This window comes from Psammomys obesus, unplaced genomic scaffold (assembly GCF_907164565.1).
Source record: "Psammomys obesus unplaced genomic scaffold, mPsaObe1.curated_primary_1811, whole genome shotgun sequence".
NCBI classification, from domain to species: Eukaryota; Metazoa; Chordata; class Mammalia; order Rodentia; family Muridae; genus Psammomys; species Psammomys obesus.
Genome location: NW_026596134.1, coordinates 6,589,546 through 6,609,233, shown reverse-complemented (window position 1 = coordinate 6,609,233; position 19,688 = coordinate 6,589,546). Strand labels below are relative to the sequence as shown.

Below are 19,688 nucleotides of genomic sequence, written 5' to 3'. Positions count from 1 at the left end.
GTCACCACAACATGAGGAACTGTATTAAAGGGCCACAGCGTTATGAAGGTTGAGAACCGCTGGCCTAGAGCCTTCCCAGAGAGCACTGCTCTGCCGATACCTCGTTTCCTCCAGGACCATGGCAGGATTTCCATAAAAGTTCTCGGAGTCCAAGGCAACTGGTGGGAACAGCTTTGGGAAAGGACCACAGGGCCGCCTAACTTCAGCACAAAGCGATGGCTTGGTGAGCCTGCAGCTGACTCAGACTCACTTTCTGTTTACAGAGGGTTTCTTATCTCTCTCTCTCTTCCCTCTCTTTCTCCCCTCCCTTCGTTTCAGTCCCAGCATGCACCCCATCCTGATGTTCAGTCTGATTACCCATGGAAATTTCCCCTACTGAGCTGATTAATCAAAATACCAAGTCATTCATATCACACTTAGTCCTGATCGCGCTTAAAAATAGTCAGTAACAGATATGTACAAATAGACCGGGCGACACACCGAGTGATTATCGGTGATTTAATTCACTCTGGGATCATGAGGAGGGTGAAATCGTTCGGCAGGAATGGGTTTTTAATGATATGTTTCTAACTAATAGGGAAGATAACACACATTATACACGCTTGGGCTTTAGTAACTGAGCCATACCAAACGATGCATCTCTTCACGCAACAGACACTTAGTATGGACTGTGTGCCAGACGCCGGGCAAGAACTTTGCCCTGGGGTCTTCGGTCTAGCACAGAGGATGGGCAACCAGCAACTGAGCTCGCCACCACGTTCATTTGAAGTCACCGACAAGTTGTTGCGACTGCCTGAGAGCAGTCATTGCTACAGATTTGGAGAGCATGGGCTTTGGGGCTAGACGTGGAGGTTCTGAAGCTTGGAACTACTGAACACCACGGAGTTCTGTTCTGTAGATGGTGCGGTCTTTGTTTGTTTGCTTTTGTTTGTTTCCCCGACTTGATACAAATTAGAGTTATCTGGGAAGAAGAACCTAAACTGCCCCCTCTTTTCCTTTTTAAGAATTATTTACTTATGTTTATGAGTGCTCTATTTGTGTATGTGCCTGTATAACAGGAGAGGGCATTAGATACATGGTCATAAGCCACCATGAGGGTGCTAGGAATTGAACTCAAGTCAGTGCTCTTAACTGATGAGCCATCTCTGCAGCCCCTTAATTGCCCTTTGAATGAAGGATTGCTATAATTAGCTTGGCCTGTAGGCAGGTCTGTAGGGTATTTTCTTGGTGAATGATTGATGTAAGAGGGCCTCATCCACTTCGGGTGGTGCTGCCCCTGGGCAGGAGGTCCTGGATTGTATAAGACAGCAGGCTAAGTAAGCTACGAGGAACAAGCCAGCAAGCACTGTTTTCCCATAGACTTTGCTTCACTTCCTGCCTCCAGGTTCCTGCCTTGAGTTCCTTCCCTGGCTTTGCTTCATAATGGACTGTTAACTGTGACATATCAGCCAAGTAAACCCTTCCTTCCCAAGGTGCTTTTGGTCATGGCATTCTATCAAAGCAATGGAAGACAAACTAGAACACTAGGCTAGCTCTTTACCACCAAGCTACACTCTCAGATCTTCCTTCCTTCCTTCCTTCCTTCCTTCCTTCCTTCCTTTCTTCCTTCCTTTCTTTTAAAGATATATTTATTTATGTATGTATATGAGTGATCTATCTGAATGTATACCTGCATGCCAGAAGAGGGCATCAGATCCCAGTACAGATGGTTGTGAGCCACCATGTGGTTGGGGAGAATTGAACTCAGGACCCCTGGAAGAGCAGCCAGTGCTCTCTACTGGCTGCTCTCTCTACTGGCTGGCTCTCTCTTTCCAGCCCTCTCAGAGATTTCTTAAAGGCCTCTAAACACAAATTCCAAGCCAGTGTCTCCTGCAGTGGGCAGCAGCTGACACCTGAGTTGGGTTTATTCAGCCTTTTTTTGTTGTTGTTGTTTTGCTTTGTTTGTTCGTTTTTGTTAAAGGTTACAGCTTTATTAGAAAAGGAGCTGATGGCTAGAGAGACCCCTCTCCAATCTTTCTCTGTGTCCATATATACCTCCAGGGGAGGTCAGGGGGCCATCATAGAAGAGGTATCTGGGAGAATGAAATATGGTAATATTTTCTCCAAAGTCCTCCAACTCCTCTGGCTGCTGTTGAGAATCTTCTGGTAGGAGAGGTAGGAACTTTAACTCTCATCTCCGAGGTCCTCCATATCTACATCCCGAGGAGCTTTTATCTTCTTGTGTCGTTGTTTGGGCTGTGGCTCGCTAGTCCTGGTTGACTTGGAGGGGGCTTCCACATCCCTGGCTGCTTTTTCTTTCTGGGCTAGGCGGGTCTGCTGCAGGAGTTTCCTGCGCTTCTTCCCAGATAGCGTGACGTTGGCACGTGCACTGGACGCCCGCTTGCCGAAGTGGTGCCTTGTAGTCCGCCCTCTGCCTATCACGGCCCAACCACCTGGCGCTTCCACCACTCATCCCTGCTCAGCACTCTGCGGCGCTTGAACAACTTCTCCAGCTCCTTCCAGGGGAGCTTGAGCTTTCCTCCCTGAGGTCCCATAGCTGCTCTTTCATTCAGCCTTCTAATCGTTGTCTCCCTGCACAGGCTCTGGAGATCATGTTCTTACACGTATGACCCATTAACCGGCCAGGATTTCAAGGGAGCTAATATGGAGGACGTGGAGCCTCCCCTCATGAGTCCCTTCATTCTGTCATACCCCCTTTATTTTCCTTATCCAGCTGCCCTGTTTAAGAATCCCACCCTCTGCCAGGGGTGGCGGTGCACGCCTGTAATCCCAGCACTCTGGGAGGCAGAGGCAGGCGGATCTCTGTGTGTTTGAGGCCAGCTTAGTTTACAAAGTGAGTCCAGAACAGCCAAGGCCACACAGAGAAAGCTTTTCTAGAAAAACAGAGGGGGAAAAAATAAGGGGAAAAAAAAAGAATCCCACCCTCTAACTCCTCAGAAGAGGAAGAGCAGCGTGGTCCAGCCCCCTGAGGGGGACACACTGGGCACCGTTGCTCCCTTTCAGGGGCAGGTCTTTTGGTTTTTGTCTGCTTTGGCACAGCAGCAGGAAGATGTTATGGCATGAGCTCCTTCACCATCATCAGCACTACCCTCCTTTTTCCCCTCCCCTCCTCTCTGCTTCCCTTCTCTCCCATCACTCCATCCCCAGCATTTGCATTCTACAATTAATTAATTAATTAATTAATTAATTAATTAATTAATTAATTAATGTGTATTGTAAGACAGTTTGGGGGTTCATTTTCAGGATGCTGTGTACCTCTTTACCTTCTTTGGTAATGCTCTCTTATTGGCCTCGAGCGTGCCAATTAGGCTCTTCTGGCTGGCCAGTCACCCCCAGAGGCCCTCCCGTCTCAGCCTCTACAGTGCTGGTCTTACAAGCTCATTCTACCATGCCCAGCATTTTCACTGTGAGGATCTCAGGATCAAGGCCAGGCCCTCATGTTTGTGCAGCAAGTACTTTGCCAACTGAGCCATCTCCTCAGCCCCTTATCTTTCTGATCGATTGTTAGACAATCCATAGCAGCTCCATGCTACCTCACAAGGCTTCACCTCGCCTCACCTTATCTCAGCTCAACTTACTCCATTTCCCCTCATCTCACCTTCGAGCTACCTCATCTCACATGAGGAAAAATAAAATATGATGACAGAGAGAGAGAGGAGAGAGAGAGAGCCCAATGTTCTTTCTCAGAGAGGTTTGTGGGAAGGGCTGGAATCTTTTCTGGTAGCTTCCCCTATTGGCTGGAAAGAATCTTCTTCATGGAAACTGAAGCATGGGAGCATCAATCTTGTCAGGATGTGGCCATTGCCCTACTCTATAACTTTCAGTTTATGTTCGTTCACCCCTCAGGCATCGATCTTGTCCCATTCGCCTTACGGTAGGGCTGAGTTGGTGCTCAGCCAATGCTTATTTAATAGTGGATGAATAAGCATTAGGTTGGGCCAGGGGAGGCACCAGAGGGTCCTGCAATATGTCCAGAACCTCCTTAGGAAGCTTAACAGATTTTCAAGACCTCCCAGGCTTGTCTCTATGGTGAGCCAGGGCCAATGGTCATCATAGGAAGCAATGACCAAGTTCACAAATTATCCTTGGGTTTGCATTTAAATTCCCAGAGGGAGGGGAAATGTTACCTTGGTTAAATCACGCTTTATGCCTCTGTTGCAGCTGTTACGGCGTGAAAATATTGGCTGAGCTCAGCTCCCTGGTGTGAAATGCAAGCCTCGGGAAATTCAGACGTACTTGTCAATTGCAGCCAGGGTTTCTTTCATTAATGGTCACTAATGGTCTGCAATCAAGCCACACCTGTGAGAGGCAAAATAACAATCGGCTTGTTTGTGTGGAGTGAGTATAATTTATCAACTTGCTGATTATTCATTCTCTCCCAAGGTGTTAGGCAAGGGACATTTGTGCAGAAAGAGGGGGAAATGGCCACTTATCCAGCCTAAGGAGTCAGTGTAGAGTTTTCACCATGTTAGAGGCATACAGTCCAGTCTATAAAACTCTGCTCTGTCACTAACTAGCTGTAGTTGTCCATTTTCTGCTCTTTTAATGGAATACCTACAGCTTGAACAGAAATGAAGCTTATTTAGCTCTCAATCTAGGAGGCTGACAGCACAAGCAGCATGGTACTGGCAAGGGCACCGAGGCGACATCAGCTTATGACAGACAATGTCGTGATGGTAGAAACGTAAAAAAAAAAAAAAAAAAAAAAAAAAGAAAAGAAAAACTCACCAGCTGCTTCCAAGGACTGAGCCCAATGACACAAGGGTTTACCATTAGATCCACTGCTTAAACCAGCCGCCCTCCTCTCCTTCTGTCTATCTCTGTCTCTGCCTTTCCCCTCCCTTTTTCTATCTTTCTCTTTCTCCAGAGTCTCACTCTGTTGCCCAGTCTGGCCTTGAACTTGATATCTTACTGCCTCGGCTCTGCAATGCTCGGATCCCAGCCATCTGTTTCTGTGCCCGGCCTCCACCATCTTTTAGTACTGCTGCACTGGTGAGCATTGGTGAACTTTGGGAGAGTGAACCACACCAAGCCCTTACCAGACCTCAGGTCCTATTTCTCCCCTATGAGGCTGTAGCAATCATATTGTTTTCCCAGGTTGATCGTGTCTTCCACAGAACCCACGTACTACATAAGCCATTCCCGTCCCCTTTTGATGTTTTCCTAGGAATGCTGTCAACGTGTTTAACTGTCTGAAGTACAGCTGTACCTACACATCTCCCTCAGTTCACATTTCTGGTGTCATGAAAGCTCCCTCCATCCCAAGTGAAGAAGAAAGGCTTTCTAACCAGGGTCACAAACAGGTTGCTAGGAGACATTGATATGAGGGCGAGATGGACTGCTGAGCTGAGAACGGTGGCGGAACAAACTCCTGGGGCCACGGGCACAGGCTTCCGGCAGACCCAAGCAGCCCCGTGACTCAGAGTGGTGGCTCCATGCTCATTAGTTCATCAGGGCAGCCATCATAAAATATCCAGGTTGTGTGGCTTTAAACAGTGGGGAACCACTGACTCACAGGACGGTAAGTGGAAGTCCAAGATCAAGGCGCTGGCAGGGTTGCTTTCTCTTTGGGCTGCCAGTGATGTCTTCTGCGCACTTGTCCGTCTGTGTAGGTCTCTGCTCTGCTCTCCTCTTTATAGAAAAGCATCAGCCATATTAGACCCACGAATATGGCCTCGTCTTAACTCGGTCACCTCTTCAAAAGCTCTGCCTCGAAACAGTGTCACACTGAGGTCCTCTGGTCAGGACCTCAGCACATGACATTGGAGGAAAGGACATAATTCAGTCAAATAAATTACAGAATTGCCACTGGAAGAACAGAGTGACCTAGAATCTAGAAGACAAGTTGAACCCTCATTCCCTGAGACACAGAGATATGTTTCATTTGGGGGTTCTGTCTCTACCATTGGGACTTGCTCTTGATGTGGGGGAAGGGTAGGCACACACCCAGCCCTTTCCAGAGACTCCACAGCACTGTCATGCTTTCTTGACACTCTTTCCCAGCCTGTCCTTATCTCAAGGAGCCATAGCATTGGACTGGACAGGAGACTCTTAGGAGTCCTGTTTCATTCTAGTCTTTCTTCCATGGCCTTGACCATCAGCCCTTGCCCTGGTTGGTTTTTTGTCAACTTGACACAAGCTAGAGTCATTTTGGAAGAGGGAATGTCAGCTGGGAAAATGCCCCTCTGCCCCCAGATTGTCCCGTAGGCAAGTCTATGGGACATTTTCTTGATTGATGACTGATGTGGGAGGATGCCATGCCTGGGCAGGTGGTCCTGAGGTGTATAAGAAAGCAGGCAGAGCAAGCTAGTGCACAACATTCGTTCATACTCTGCTTCAGTTCCTGTCTCCAGCTCCCTGCAATGATGAGGTGCAGCCTGGACATTGTAGCCAAGTAAACCCTTTCCTCCCCAAGGTGTTTCTGGTCACAGTCTTTATCACAGCAATAGAAAGTTAACCAAGATACTCTTTTAGCACCCGGCTTAAGCAAGCCTCTGAATTCTATCGCTGAGAGTTTCGAAAGTATGAAATCTTCAAAGAGTAATTTAAAAGAAAATGAGTGTATTTCCCAAGTACCGAAGCTGAAAAATGCTATTCCCATCACTTCTCGTTGGCGTCCTTCCTCTGATGCTTCCAGCTGAGATGCCCTTCTTACTGAAACCAAGCAGAGTCCTGAGCCCTGAAACCTGGCCAGCCAAGATGTCTCTACCCTGAACCGCTGAGAGAGCTGCTGTTGGACCACTTGGAACTTCCCTTGGTAACCAGATCACTGCTAGTTGAATATGAAGCAGCATGCTCCATCCCTGTGGTGTCACCCATGTTCCCCTGCCACAGAGGAAGACAGACAGTCCTCATTGATCCTGGATCTGCTCCTTCCCCAGTTCAGGTTTTGGCTAAGTTGCCAGAGCTCTCCGGGATTCAATGTCCTTAATGGTAAGGAAGGCTAGCAATGGTGCCTCACACTAAGGAACTGCAGAGAAGACTTAGGACCACATCTAGTGCAGGCTGGCTACACGATCATTGAGCTGAGCAGGTAGAAACATTCTGAACAGATTCCTAATAGGGTATGGGTGGTGACGATGGGTAGAAAAAGGGAAAAATGCGTTTCCATGGAGTAACTATATTTAGCAATGAGTCTCTCCAATTCTCTGGTAATGAAAGGACTTTGTTTTGTTCAGAGCCCCCTTGAGTCTCACAATCACACTTATATATAGTGCCTTTTGTCCCAGAATCTTGGAGTAGCTCTGAAATCAAAACATGACAAGAGTTGGATGTTTGCAAAAAGAAAAGCGACAATTTGCTTTTGTTTTTGAACAAGCTCGCCTTCCCTTCCCAGCTTGCAACTTGGCAGCTGGATATGAGCATGCGTGCGTATCTGTCCTGAGCCTAGCCACGAAGGACACATAATGACAACTGCTTGTAGCTCGGTATGGAGATAGACTGATGAGAGAAGTGGGGACCCCCACACACATCCTGAGGCTCAGAAGGAGGAATCAAGAGGTCTGAGCGTGAGGGGAGGCTGCCTTTCCTATCTGTCAGATGGAGAATTTTACATATGTGTTCTCATTAGCAGATGTGACAGAGGAGGATGGGGTATGGTGTCGGGGAAGGTGGCAGGTTTGGTAGAGTTAATCATTTACACAAGCAGCAGAGTTGCAGTCCAGCCTGGGTACTTCCTCATTCACAAACCCACACTGGCTCCCATCAGCATTCTGCTTGTCCCTTCCTCTAAAGAGGGTTACCTTTGCCTTCAAATAAAGGTAAAGCAGGAGATACGGTCCACTTCTGAAAGACTCTGGGAGTGTAAGATCTGAGGTATCATGTAGCGAGTAGAAAAGAATAGAAATGCCCTGGGGAGGATTTCCAAGGAGGAAAACTTAGTAGCAGCACCCTAGAATTTCATTAGCTCTCAGTCTTTATCATGTGTGGAATCCTACACTATTTTATGTGCTGCTAAGAGAGAAATAATAGCACCATTATTGCAATAGGCACAGACGACAAGATGTATCCAAATTTCTGAGATAAAAAATGTGAAGAGTATGTATCTTAGCTCTGATGAGAGGGGGCAGATGAGGTGGCTCGGAGGGTAAAGGCACTTGTTGCCAAGCCTGAAAATTTGAGTTTGATCCCAGAGACCCACATGGTAGAAGGAAGAACCGACTCTTGCAAGCTGTCCTTTGACCTTCACATGTGCTCTGTGGCATGTGCTCACACTCACACAATAAAGAAATACATGTAATTAAGTGAATTAATTAAGTAATATAATTAAATTAAAAAATGGGAGGTAGAAACCGTGATGGATATTTTAAGAACAAAGGAATTTAACGTGGGGAGTTAAGTGACTTTGACATCACGGGAGGGTTGGACTAGCAGGCACTGCTGGATGCTGATTACACTTTCCAACCTTAGTAACCCACATCGGTAAGGATTTGGAGCAGTCAGCTTTGCTGACACTGTCCAGGTCTTTACCCTGGATGCCTAGAGTCTGGCACCAAATTACGGTAGTCAGAGGCTTATAAAGGCAAACCCCACAAGGCTGTGTACTTCCCAACCCTGCCCAATGCGGGGCAAACATACATCCTGACGGGCTTTCTGCCTACATACCTCCCACCTACGTGTGATCAAGCACATCCTGTACAGTTTACAGACGTGAAAGCACATGGCTTGCTTTCTTATATGAAGAGCAGCCCCCAGCATTTCAGGAAATTACCTGTTTTTGTGCAAATGTGGCTTACAGGTTAGAGGCATTTTTGTTTTATCTCTCTCTCTCTTTAAGATTTATTTCTTTATTATGTATATAATATTCTGCCTGCATGTACACCTGCATACCAGAAGAGGGCACCAGATCTCATGTGGTTGCTGGGAGTTGAACTCAGGACCCCTGGAAGAGTAACTAGTGCTTTTAACCTCCTTAGTCATCTCTCCAGCCCTGTTTTATAGATCCCCTAAGCACAGTAATTTAAACTTAAAACACAATGTTAGACTTTACAGTGGCCCTGAATGGGTCAAGGTCAGTTCACACTTTTCTTAGTTACTTCTGTTGCTATGATAAGATACCTGACAACAATAACTTAAGGAAGAAAAGATTTATTCTGGCTCATAGTTCACAGCAAAGTCCTGTGTGGTGGGCAAGGTGGCTTTGAAGCTTGGAACAGCTGCTCACATCAGATCCACAATCGGGAAGCAGAGAACAATGAATGCCTGCTGCTGTTCAGCCCCTTAACACACTTCCACAATCCAGGTCCCAGCCAGGGAATGGTGCTGCCCACAGTGGGTGGGTCTTCCCCCTTCAGTTAAAGTAACTAAGGCAGTCCTATACAATCATGCCCTGAGGTCCTTCTCCCAGCCTAGCAAGTAGACAATTGAGATGAACTGTCACTGTGGTTTTGAAGCTTGGTCTATTTATCTAGACACTGGGGTCTTACATCTTCTGCCTTGCAGGATTATATGAGTTCATTTTCTCAGGAAGTAATAGATTTTCGTGAAATCCTGTTTATTGGAATTTGTGCATGTACCTGGCTCTCCCACTAGATCTTAAGTGTATTGGGACACTATGCCTGACAAATAGATGTTGAAAAGTCAAGGGCCTAGGTGGGTACAAACCAGGGCTAGAGACTACTACCTATCCTGTTCCTTGCTCTCCTCTCATCTCGCTCTTTGCCAGAGGCAGTATGTTCCTGTGCTACTGTAATTAATAAGCATACCCAGTGGCTTTGTTCCAGATGAATCAAAGCCCTTCTCAAGCTTTACCTCATTTTCTCCCCTTGGTCTGGGAGAGGCAAATTGCTAGTTAGCCTAGGATGACTGTTCCCACTCTACAGATGAAAACAAGGACAAGGACTCAAGAACTGACTCCCGGGAGGAGTGATCACAGCCTGCCAGGGAAGCATTGCTTCCTAATGACTATATTCTCTGCTTGGGTTTCTCGGATGAAGTTTCTACTATGAAGGAAGATGGTACTAACCTCTACTCATTTTCCCAAAGTGTCTCCGATTGTTGACTTCTTCATGCCTCTGTGTAGAATTGCCAGGACTACAGGGGCTCTCAGAACTGAGCAAGGGAAGCCTGGGCCCTGACTATGTGGCAAGCCAATGCAGAGTCTACACACCAAATTGTAGTCTTCTTTGCTGGGAATTTACTGTTCACACTGCCTAACCTTCATACGAGTCGCTGGCTTGATCCTCCATGGCCCCTGCACTAGGAATCTCATGACTAAGCTATGACCCTTTTCTGTTCACTGCTGTACCATGCTGAAGGGGTTTCTCTGTAGGAATTGCCTCTATGTTCTGAGGCTGGGTATAAAGCGGATGCGAGAAGAACATCCAAAAGCAGATTCAGGGAACATGAATCCCTTGTATGAAATGTATGAATCCCTTTCAAAATGTATGAAAAACATACAATTTCTGCCTAAGGGTAGGGTTTCCTTAAATATTAATTAGTTGAGAATCTTTGGTGAATACTCTCAGCCCAGGCTCAAAGTAAATGTTTGAAAATATTTGTTAGGATTGTAGAGATTGGTTTTTTTGTTTTGTTTTGTTTTGATTTCTTGAGACAGGGTCTCACTGTATAGCTCTGGCTATCCTGTGGTTCACTATGTAGACCAGACTGGCATTGAATTCACAGAGATCCATCTGCCTCTGCCTCTCGGGTGCTGGGATTAAAGGCATGCGCCACCAAGACCAGCTGTAGAGGTATTACACTCTTTTTTCCCCGAGCTCAGTCCTTAATTTCCAAAGCTCAGCAGGTTGGGACTGATCACTGGTCTGGCGGTTCCTGTTCTTCACACCAACCTATCAACTCATAGACTGTGTTGAAGGTCTCCTATGTCCTAGGAGTTGCATCCCAACTGATGGTATTTCAGACATGCTGTCACCATGGCGGCAGCTTGGACCAGTCTCCTGCCACGCTCTGAACTAGTAGGACTTCTCAGCATGCGTGGGTGGTGTTGGAGGTGTTGGCAACAGTCTTGGAGCCTAGCCACAGCAAAGTAGCACTTAACTGAGAGCCACCCGACTCTCAGAAGCCACGAGCTCTGGAATACACTCTATTCCCACCTTGGAACAGTCCAGGCACTGTTGCTGACTTTACTGTGCTTTAAGGTCAGCCAATTGTCAAGCCAGTGTGAAGCAGCAACCTTTCTCCTGCACGCCTATAGTGAGGTTAGGGGAACACTAACAAGTAAATCCCATTCCAAGCACGTGTGTGTGTACATGTTTGTGCAGAATGGCTTTTACTCAAAGCATTCTGACCACAGAGTTTTGCTGTGGGACTTCACCCTCATGAGATGTGTGAATCTTGAGGCCTTTTTGCTGACAAATATTCATCAAGAGCTCACCTTGTGCCTGTGTTTCTGTCAGGGTGTATACAGAAAGCAGATGCCATGAGAAGATTTGTTGAGGAGGGTTTATATGAGGCTGTTTAGGAAGGTGTGGGGTCGGAGCCACACAGGGCGAGGCAGTAACTTTGGCTCTGAGGCAGCCATTATAGTATCTGCTCTGGCAATGGCACAGTTTCAATAGCATGCTCTCATTGCGTACTTGTGGGAAGCCCAGGGAGCAATGACCTTCAGCTAAGGGACCTACCTTAGTGTGTCTTTGCTGGGAAGACATCAGAAGAAACACCACCTTCTTTAGCTGACTTTCCCTTTTCCTTTCAGTTCTCAGGGTCCCCCATGGACCAAACTCCACAGATGCTTGGGAGCAGGGGGATAGGCAGATCAATTGTTTTGTGGGTCAGCTATATGGACAGATAGGGAAGAAGCTCAAGCAGGTGTGGGTACTTGGAGTATTGAGTGAAGCCCAACGTTAAACTGCATACTGGGTAATGACTCAGATTTTTGTGGGGACTAAAGCTCATATAATGTTTTAAGATCCACTTTAAGAAATAACACAGGCCGGGTGGTGGTGGCTCATGTCTTTCATCTCAGCACTCAGGAGGCAGAGACATGTGGATCTCGGTTAGAGGTCAGCCTGGCCTACAAAGCAAGTTCAGGGCAGCCAGGGCTACACAGAAAAACCCTGTCTCAAAACACCACACACACACACACACACACACACACACACACACACACACACACTCACAAAACAAAAAACAAAAACAGCAATAACAACAACAACAAAAGAAGTGGTTGGTGTCAGGAGTAATGACACACTCTTAAAACTCAGCACTTGGGAGTCTGAGGCATGTAGATGTCTGTGAGTTCCAGACTGGTCTACATAGTGAGTTCTAGGATAGCTAAAATTACATAGTGAGACCTTGTCTTAGAAAACCAACCAACCAACCAACCAACCAACCTTAAGTTGGAAAAACAATAGCAAGAATACCATCAAACCCAAAAGCTTCCTCAGAGCTTCAGAAGATCCAAAGTGTGGCTTGAAGCCCATGCTTACAGCCTTTAGGACGATGGAGACTGTGAAACAGAGCAAAGTGACATTAGCGAAGAGCAGCCTAAATACTGTGGAGGGTTCAGTAAACGCCGAGACGTGCTTCGAGAATTTGAAATAAGTCTCTTTGGCTACTCGCTTAATGAATCAACCTACAGTGAGCGTTGGTAATGTTTATTTCGGTTCTCATGGCTTTGACAGGACTCTGGACCAGCTCCGAGGCTCAAAGACTACAATTCCCAGCATGGAGAGAGCATAAGGACCACAACTCCCGGCATGCCCGTAGAGGTGGCGGAGAAGCGTGGCCTTCCTCTCGCCCCGCCTCTCCCGGCGCTCGCAGCCAATGAGAAGGCTCCGTACTGGAGGGTGTGAAGGGGGACAGTGTTTTGGGCAAGTTGCGTTTTGAGGGAAGCGGCGGGAAGTTCGTACTGCGTTGTGGACCGCAAGTTGGCCGTTCTAGGTAGGGAGCCGGCGGGTGGCGGCTGGACGGTGGATTCGGCATCGCTTCGGAGCGGCGCTTGCTCGTTCGGGTCTGGTGCGGCGCCGCGGCTGGGTCCGGCCTGCGGGGGAATCCTCGCTTCTTAGCCCGCTCGCGGAGCTCCCGGAAGCCCGGTTCTAGAAGGCCGCCCAAAGCCTGGCTCGGGCCAGGGTCGTGGACAAGGGGTGACAGGGACCTGGCCGGCCGAGCCTGAGGTGATGCGGCGAGGCCTCGGGGCGCACGTGCGGCCCGCCAGCTTCTCGCCGCCTCTGGTCTCCACTGCAGGGACACTATTTCCCAGCGCAGCTTCTTCGAAGACAGACTTAGGTTTCCTCCAGCGCCAAAGTTTGTTTTGAACCGTTTGCAGCCCAGATAGCCTTAAACTATTTACTGGAGTAAAATGCTCCAGTCTTTGAGAGACGAGAGTGACGGACACGCTAGTTCTGATGAGGTTCCTTGATTTTCCTATTGTCTTATCTTTGAAGTTAACCATTCTTTATGCGTGTATGGAGTCTTCCTTTCCCTCCTCCATTGCTCTCGGAAGAATTTGGAAAGACGATTTTGCCGTCGGCGTGGTGGTTAAACTTAGGGGATCGTTGAAGAGCTTCATTAATTAATGCCTTTCTCTCTCTAAACTGGAACTGCCTATCTGTTGAGTCTGGAGATCAAAACAGTAAAAAAAAAAAAAAAAAAAAAAAAAAATGTAGAGCACTTTTTGTGACGTGTTGATTATAATGTTTTGGGGAAATTTAATTTACAATTATGATTGGAATTAAATTTCTGGGCAGTTAAGATAATGTTCATGCACCTGTAGAAAGGAATGTAAGTTGACCTCACTTAATAATGGCTTTCCCTGTTGTGCTACGACAGATGGCAGGCACTGCGACTCAGCATTGCCGATGGAGGCCTTGCTAACACAGTAACATGGTTGAGTTCAGTGTGTGTTAGGCGTTAGGGATTCCGGTACAGTGCCAGTATCCAGTACAGATATCACTTTGATAACTGTAATGGCTGCTGCTGATGCTCAGCGTTGCAGAAATGATGGGAGTCTTAACTTTTTAAGCAAATGAGATGACGGGGTTGATGTGTTAAACAGGGAGCCTGGCATCTAGTAAGTTATCGAGTGCCCAGGAATGGTTATATGGAAAGCTTATGCTGAGTCTTACTGAAGGACGGTGCGTATATTTTAAAAATAACAGCAGTGCTTTTAAAATGTTGACAGGCCCTAAAATTAAATTCCTTACAGGAAATAGGCCAGCTTTTCTTAATTTTGAGAACAAACATGAAATAGTAAGTGAATGTCCCAGATATCTAGAAAAGACAAAGATGTAAATTTTGACCTTTTTTCCTTAAAGACATCCATAATAGACTATGAATAGGATTTGATTTGGGAAAAACAAACAAACAAACAAAAAAAAAAACCACCTTAAAATATTTTTGATTTGCAAAACAAACATTTGAAGGTGGGATTTAGGGCTGGAGAGATGGCTCAAGAGGTTGAGTACAGTCCTCTTCCAAAGGTCCTGAGATCAATTCCCAGCAATCATATGGTGCCTCATAACCATCTGTAATGATATCTGGTGCCCTCTTCTGGTCTGCAGGCACACATGCAGGCAGAATACCGTATAAATAATAAATAAATCAAAAAAAAAAAAAAAAAAAAAAAAGGAAGTGGGATTTACCTCACATCAAATGAAGAAGGATGACTCCCAAGTTTATGCAAATAATGAAAGGCTCTTGTCTCCAACATCAGGTAGCGAGCTGCAGGGAATTGAAGTGTTGCCCTGTGAGAGTGAAATGAGGCTGTGGGGAAGTTGGTCTGGATGGGGCCATGATGGGCTTGGAGCATGTTTTAGACTGGTAGGGCAGTTTGCATGCTTGTCAAGGCTTTTTTTTTTTTTTTTTTGTTTTGTATTTTTCAAACAGGGTCTCATGTAGATCAGGCTGTCCTGGAACTCTCTCTGTAGACCAGGCTGGTCTCAGAAGAGATCTGCCTGCCTCTGTCTCCCAAGAGCTGGCATTAAGGGCGTGCATCACCACTGCCCGGCTGTCAAGGTTCTTTTGAAGTGTGAGAGGACATGGACTGATTCATTCACCTGAGACCACATGGCTACTGCTAAGTGTAAAACCTGTTCTTGTTATTATACCGTTTTATTGAAGCAATAGGATGTGAGGCGTTCAGGAGGGTGGTAACTCCAGCAACCAAGCCTCTAGCTCAGTGGTGAAACTTTTGGCCCTTCTTTCTTCGACTGTGTTTGCAGTTGTCACTAGAAAGCCGTAAGGGCTGCCAGTGCCAATCAAGATTCCCTCTGAGAATGGTATCCGGGCCAGGTAGAGTAAAGTAGTGTGGTGTGCTTTCCTGATATTCTTGCTGCACTTCTGACTGTTGCCGGAAATCTTTGTACTTCATCTCAAGTGCATCGTTCTTCTGGGTGGTATATATGTAGTGCTTGACTTTTATTAACTTAGTTTTAGTTTTTTGAGACAGGATCTTACTGTGTAGTCTAGGGTGCCCTAGAGCTCACTGTGTATTCCAGGTTGGCTAGAGCTCACAGCGGTCTTCGTGATTTACCCAAGTGCTGAGTTCTGTGTGTGTGGTGGTGGGGGCAGTATGCGTGCCTTGCCTGGCTAGGCTGTGCTTTAGCTCTTCAGAGCCTAGGGAAAGGTATGAGATGTGTCCTGACTCAAGAGTAGATATTAAATTTGTCAACAAGTACTAAGTAACGACAAGGACATTTTACTGCCATTCTTTAATAGACTTAATAATTTCTTTAGGTGCAACGTGTTTGTCAACTTGGAAAAATTGACGTGGTGAGCCATATTTAGTGTTCAGGTAAGGTAGTCATGTGTCACTAAATAGCTAATGTTTGGACATAGATATCAGACAGACTGTGTGGCTGTCTCAGTGTGCCTATATTAGCCGGATTGTGTGGCTGTCTCAGAGTGAGCTTATGCTGACAGACTATGTGGAATTGTAAGAGTATGTGTGGAAGTCTTTACTCCCATCACTGGGGAGGCAGAGGCAGGTAGATCTCTGCGAATTTGAGCCAGCCTAATCTACACAGTGAGTTCCAGACCAGCCAGAGCTACATAGATGAGACTATGTCTCAGAAAAACCACCACCCCAACAACAAACCCCCAACAGGTATGCTTATACAGCCTGACTGCAGACACAACAGAATGTGCTTATGCAAATTAACTTCAGACATCACAGTACACTTATACAGATTGACTGCCACCCGTGCCTCTGGGTGACATCGTTCTATGGGACCTCTGTACTCAACGACTGACAAGTTGTTAGGTTCCTGGTGACTGCATTTTGATGGTCAGCTGCTGTCTTTCTATGGGTGTCTGGTCCAAAGGATGGGAACTTGTGCTCTAGGATTTAAAAATTAAAATGGACATGCATTTATAGTAGTACTAAATATGTATATGAAAATCAGTGTATCACTAAGTCACATGGATTAAGTAGGAAGGTACAATTAAATGGAAGTCATATAATTAAACGGCAGAGTAATTAGTTTGAAGTTTTCGAATGTTCTGCCGGGTACAAGTAGCTATCACACTGACACTGGAAGGAAGCACTCTTGACAGAGTGCAGTATTAGGAACGAATGGTGCGTGGGAACTAACAAACAAGGGTCTTGTAATTGCTGTCTCTGAATCAGATTTCTCTCCAGGCTGGCTGGCTGCTATTGGTGAGCAGATACGTCTCCTCTAGACTTAGCTTCTTGTTTTAAGAACCTCAGAGAGACCACATTATGTGTCCACATTATGTGGATTTTACAAAAGACTAAAAAATTCAGACTTTGAAACCTTATAGCCAGGAAAATGACAGCTTTTGAGGTTGCATTTCTCAAGTTATTTTACCAAGTTTGTTCTGAACAAGTACTGTTGTTTGGCCGTGCTCTGTCTTGCTGCTTTGTGTGCTAGTCTCAAGGTACCGAGTACTTAGAAAGTGCTGCTACCCTTTAGTCCTCACAGACTGTGTTCTGGAAGAAGAGAAACTTACTACTCTCGTTGTAGACAATCAATACCCCCTCACCACCCTCCCAGTTTTTTGTTTCATATAGCACTGGCCATCAATGCGTAGATTCTGTGTAATTATAATTTCTCTGTTAGAGGTAATGAGAAAGTCTTTTTAGACATCTGAAAAGTTTTAACATTTTTGTTTTTGTTTTTTGAGACAGGGCTTCTCTGTGTAGCAGCTCTGGCTCTCCTGGAACTCACTCTGTAGACCAGGCTGGCTTTGAACTCACAAAGATCTGACTGTCTCTGCCTCCCAAGTGCTGGGATTAACGGCTTGTGATATCACTGCCCAGCTTTAAATTATTATTATTTTTTTTTGCAAAAACTGAATTTGGGTTATAATGCTTAAGAGATTTGTTTTTTTCAGGATTACATAATATATTTCAGAAGTCATGACTTGGAAATTTATCTTCTTAGAACTTGCTGGCATGTCTGTAAAATGTATAGATATAGATACTCTAAAGTTAATTTGGCAGTTTTTCAAAAATTTAAATATAGACTTAACATACAACCTCACAGTTGCACTCTTGGACATTTATCCTAGATAAATAAAAACTTGCATTCATACAAAAACCTGCTCATTAATACTCATAGACATTTTATTATAGCCCCAAGCCAGAAAGAACTCAACTTCAGGATGACAGAGAAGAAAAATGTGTTGTGGCTGTACAGTGGAGCCCCATGCACCAACAAAGGGAGTAGCTGTTAGTGCATACAACAGTTTGAATGGAGCTCACAGACTTTGTGCTGAGTGCAAACGGCTAACTGAAGGTCAGATTCAGGAGCACAGCCAGGAGGTAGAGGGGTGGGAAGAGACTTCTCTGCAGGGGCCAGAGCACTGCAGTTAGTTTGCAAAGCCAGATTTTCCCCAAAGAAAAAAGGGGCTTTTTTTTGTTGTTTGTTGGTTTCTTTCCTTTTTTGAGACAGGGTTTCTCTGTGTAGTCCTGGCTGTCCTGGAACTTCCTCTGTAGACCAGGCTGGTCTCAAACTCACAGAGATCCACCTGCTTCTGCCTCCCAAGTGCTAGGATTAAAGGTGTGCGCCATCACCGCTGGGCTAGCAAAGGGGCTTTTATATGAGGGGAAGCTTATATATTGTCACATGGGGAAAATGCCTCATCATATATGGCGGTACATTCATGAACATGCTCAGTTGAGATAGTAATGACATTTAACAATGCAACCATGAGCACCTCTCAGCAGACATTCTAGGGTGACAGTGAAGACAGTTTACCCCTGTTCTCCAAAGATAAGTGTGACTTTGGTTCCTTTGAAGCTTTCCTTAAGAACCTTAGATGAAACAAAAGAACACCAAACTTCAGGTTTTTATGTTGATTTATTTATTGTGAGTGTGGGTCTGCACATGGAGGTTAGGGGACAGTTTATGGGAGCTGGTTCTCTCCCAATACCATGTAGGTCCTGGAGATTGAACTCCCTACCAGCTGAGCCATCTCTTGATTCCGCTCTCATAGTCTTTACAAAGGAGCAGATATATAGGGAGGAGCTTGTACTTAGAAACTGGCCAGCAAGCCAGGTGGTGGTAGTGCATGCCTTTAATTACAGGCAGAGGCAAGTAGATATCTGTGAGTTCAAGGCCAGCCTGGTCTACAGAGGACAGCCAAGGCTATACAGAGAAACCCTATATTGGAAAAAAAAAAAAAAAAAAAGGGAACAACAAACAAAAAACAGAGAGAAAGAGAAAGTGGCCAGCCAGTGCTGTTTTTTGTTTCATTCTCAATGACTGCAGTGTAGAAATGGAAGGCAGGCTAATGTTTGCTTAGGTTAGGGCTGAGTTTTCTTGGGTGATGGACAGCCCTGTGTCCCAGTTGTGGTGGTTATGTGGATGTTTGAACAGTACCAAGTGTAAAAACACACAGTCTGAAAGCTGAAATTTGAGTAAGGAATTAGTTACTAGTGCTGAATTGTCAGTTTGCTAGTTTTGGTAGTTGCTTATCCATTGTAGGGCTGGCTGTCACTGTGTATAGCCATTGGAGGGTGTGGTAATTCTAAATAAAGCTGCTATGAGTGTTCATTCTCAGGCTTCTGTATGAGTGTTGAGCCTCCATTTTTTTCTAGGATAAATGCCCAGGAGTAACTGTTGGGTTGTGTGCTGTGTGTGCTCAGCCCAAGAACTGCCAAACTTTGCCAGCACAGCTACACTGTCCCAGTCCGCATCACCCTGAGAGATCCGCTCTCACTTTTATTTGCACTTCCCTAAGGGCTAATCTTCTCCGTGCTTGTTTGCCTCTCACATCTTCTTTGATGACTTGACTCTTCAAGTCTTTTGCCCACTTTATCATTGGATTGTTTGTTTTCTTAGAGCTTTTAAAATATGTTCTAGATCCATCTTTGCCAAATGTGGGGCTTATGAGTATATTTGTTCAGTCCCTGGGCTTGTCTTTGCATTCTCCTACAGTATCTTTTATTTCCTGTCTCTATTTCTATCACATGTATTTCAGGTTAATGTTTCCTATATGATATGAGGTTTAAATCTTTGTTCTTTTCCTTTTCATTTGTGGATGTCCTCTTATTCCCAAACCATCTGTTGAAACTGTTACTCTTTCTCCGTAGAATGGCCATAGAATATAAACTGAGCATCAAAATGAAGATGGGAGGAAATGAAAGAGCAGTTAAGTAAATGTGAAAACAGATAGAGGAAGGTATAAAATGGCCTGAATCTTGACGAAAATGGAAATATATTTAGAACAAAGTCATGTCACAGCTAGGAACTGTTATTGTGGAGCCAGTATTTTGGAGCTGCTGTTTAAGGAAGGACTGTTAGTGAGTACAAACAGTTGAC

General features: G+C 45.5%; 2 protein-coding genes across 3 annotated transcripts in view; one reads left to right on the top strand and one right to left on the bottom strand.

The window, feature by feature from the left end:
- Nucleotides 1–2,163: 2,163 nt before the first annotated feature.
- Nucleotides 2,164–2,534, bottom strand: LOC129665879 (uncharacterized protein C11orf98 homolog). The gene is given in 2 exon segments (XM_055592773.1): nucleotides 2,164–2,423; nucleotides 2,426–2,534. Coding segments are annotated over 2 exon segments (369 nt in total).
- Nucleotides 2,535–12,762: 10,228 nt separating this feature from the next.
- Vrk1 (VRK serine/threonine kinase 1) overlaps nucleotides 12,763–19,688 on the top strand; it is a 69,428-nt gene continuing 62,502 nt past the window's right edge. For both annotated transcript variants that reach the window (XM_055592977.1, XM_055592976.1), the window contains exon 1: nucleotides 12,763–12,843. The gene's annotated coding sequence lies outside the window, so the exon portion shown is untranslated. The remainder of the gene's footprint in view (nucleotides 12,844–19,688) is intronic.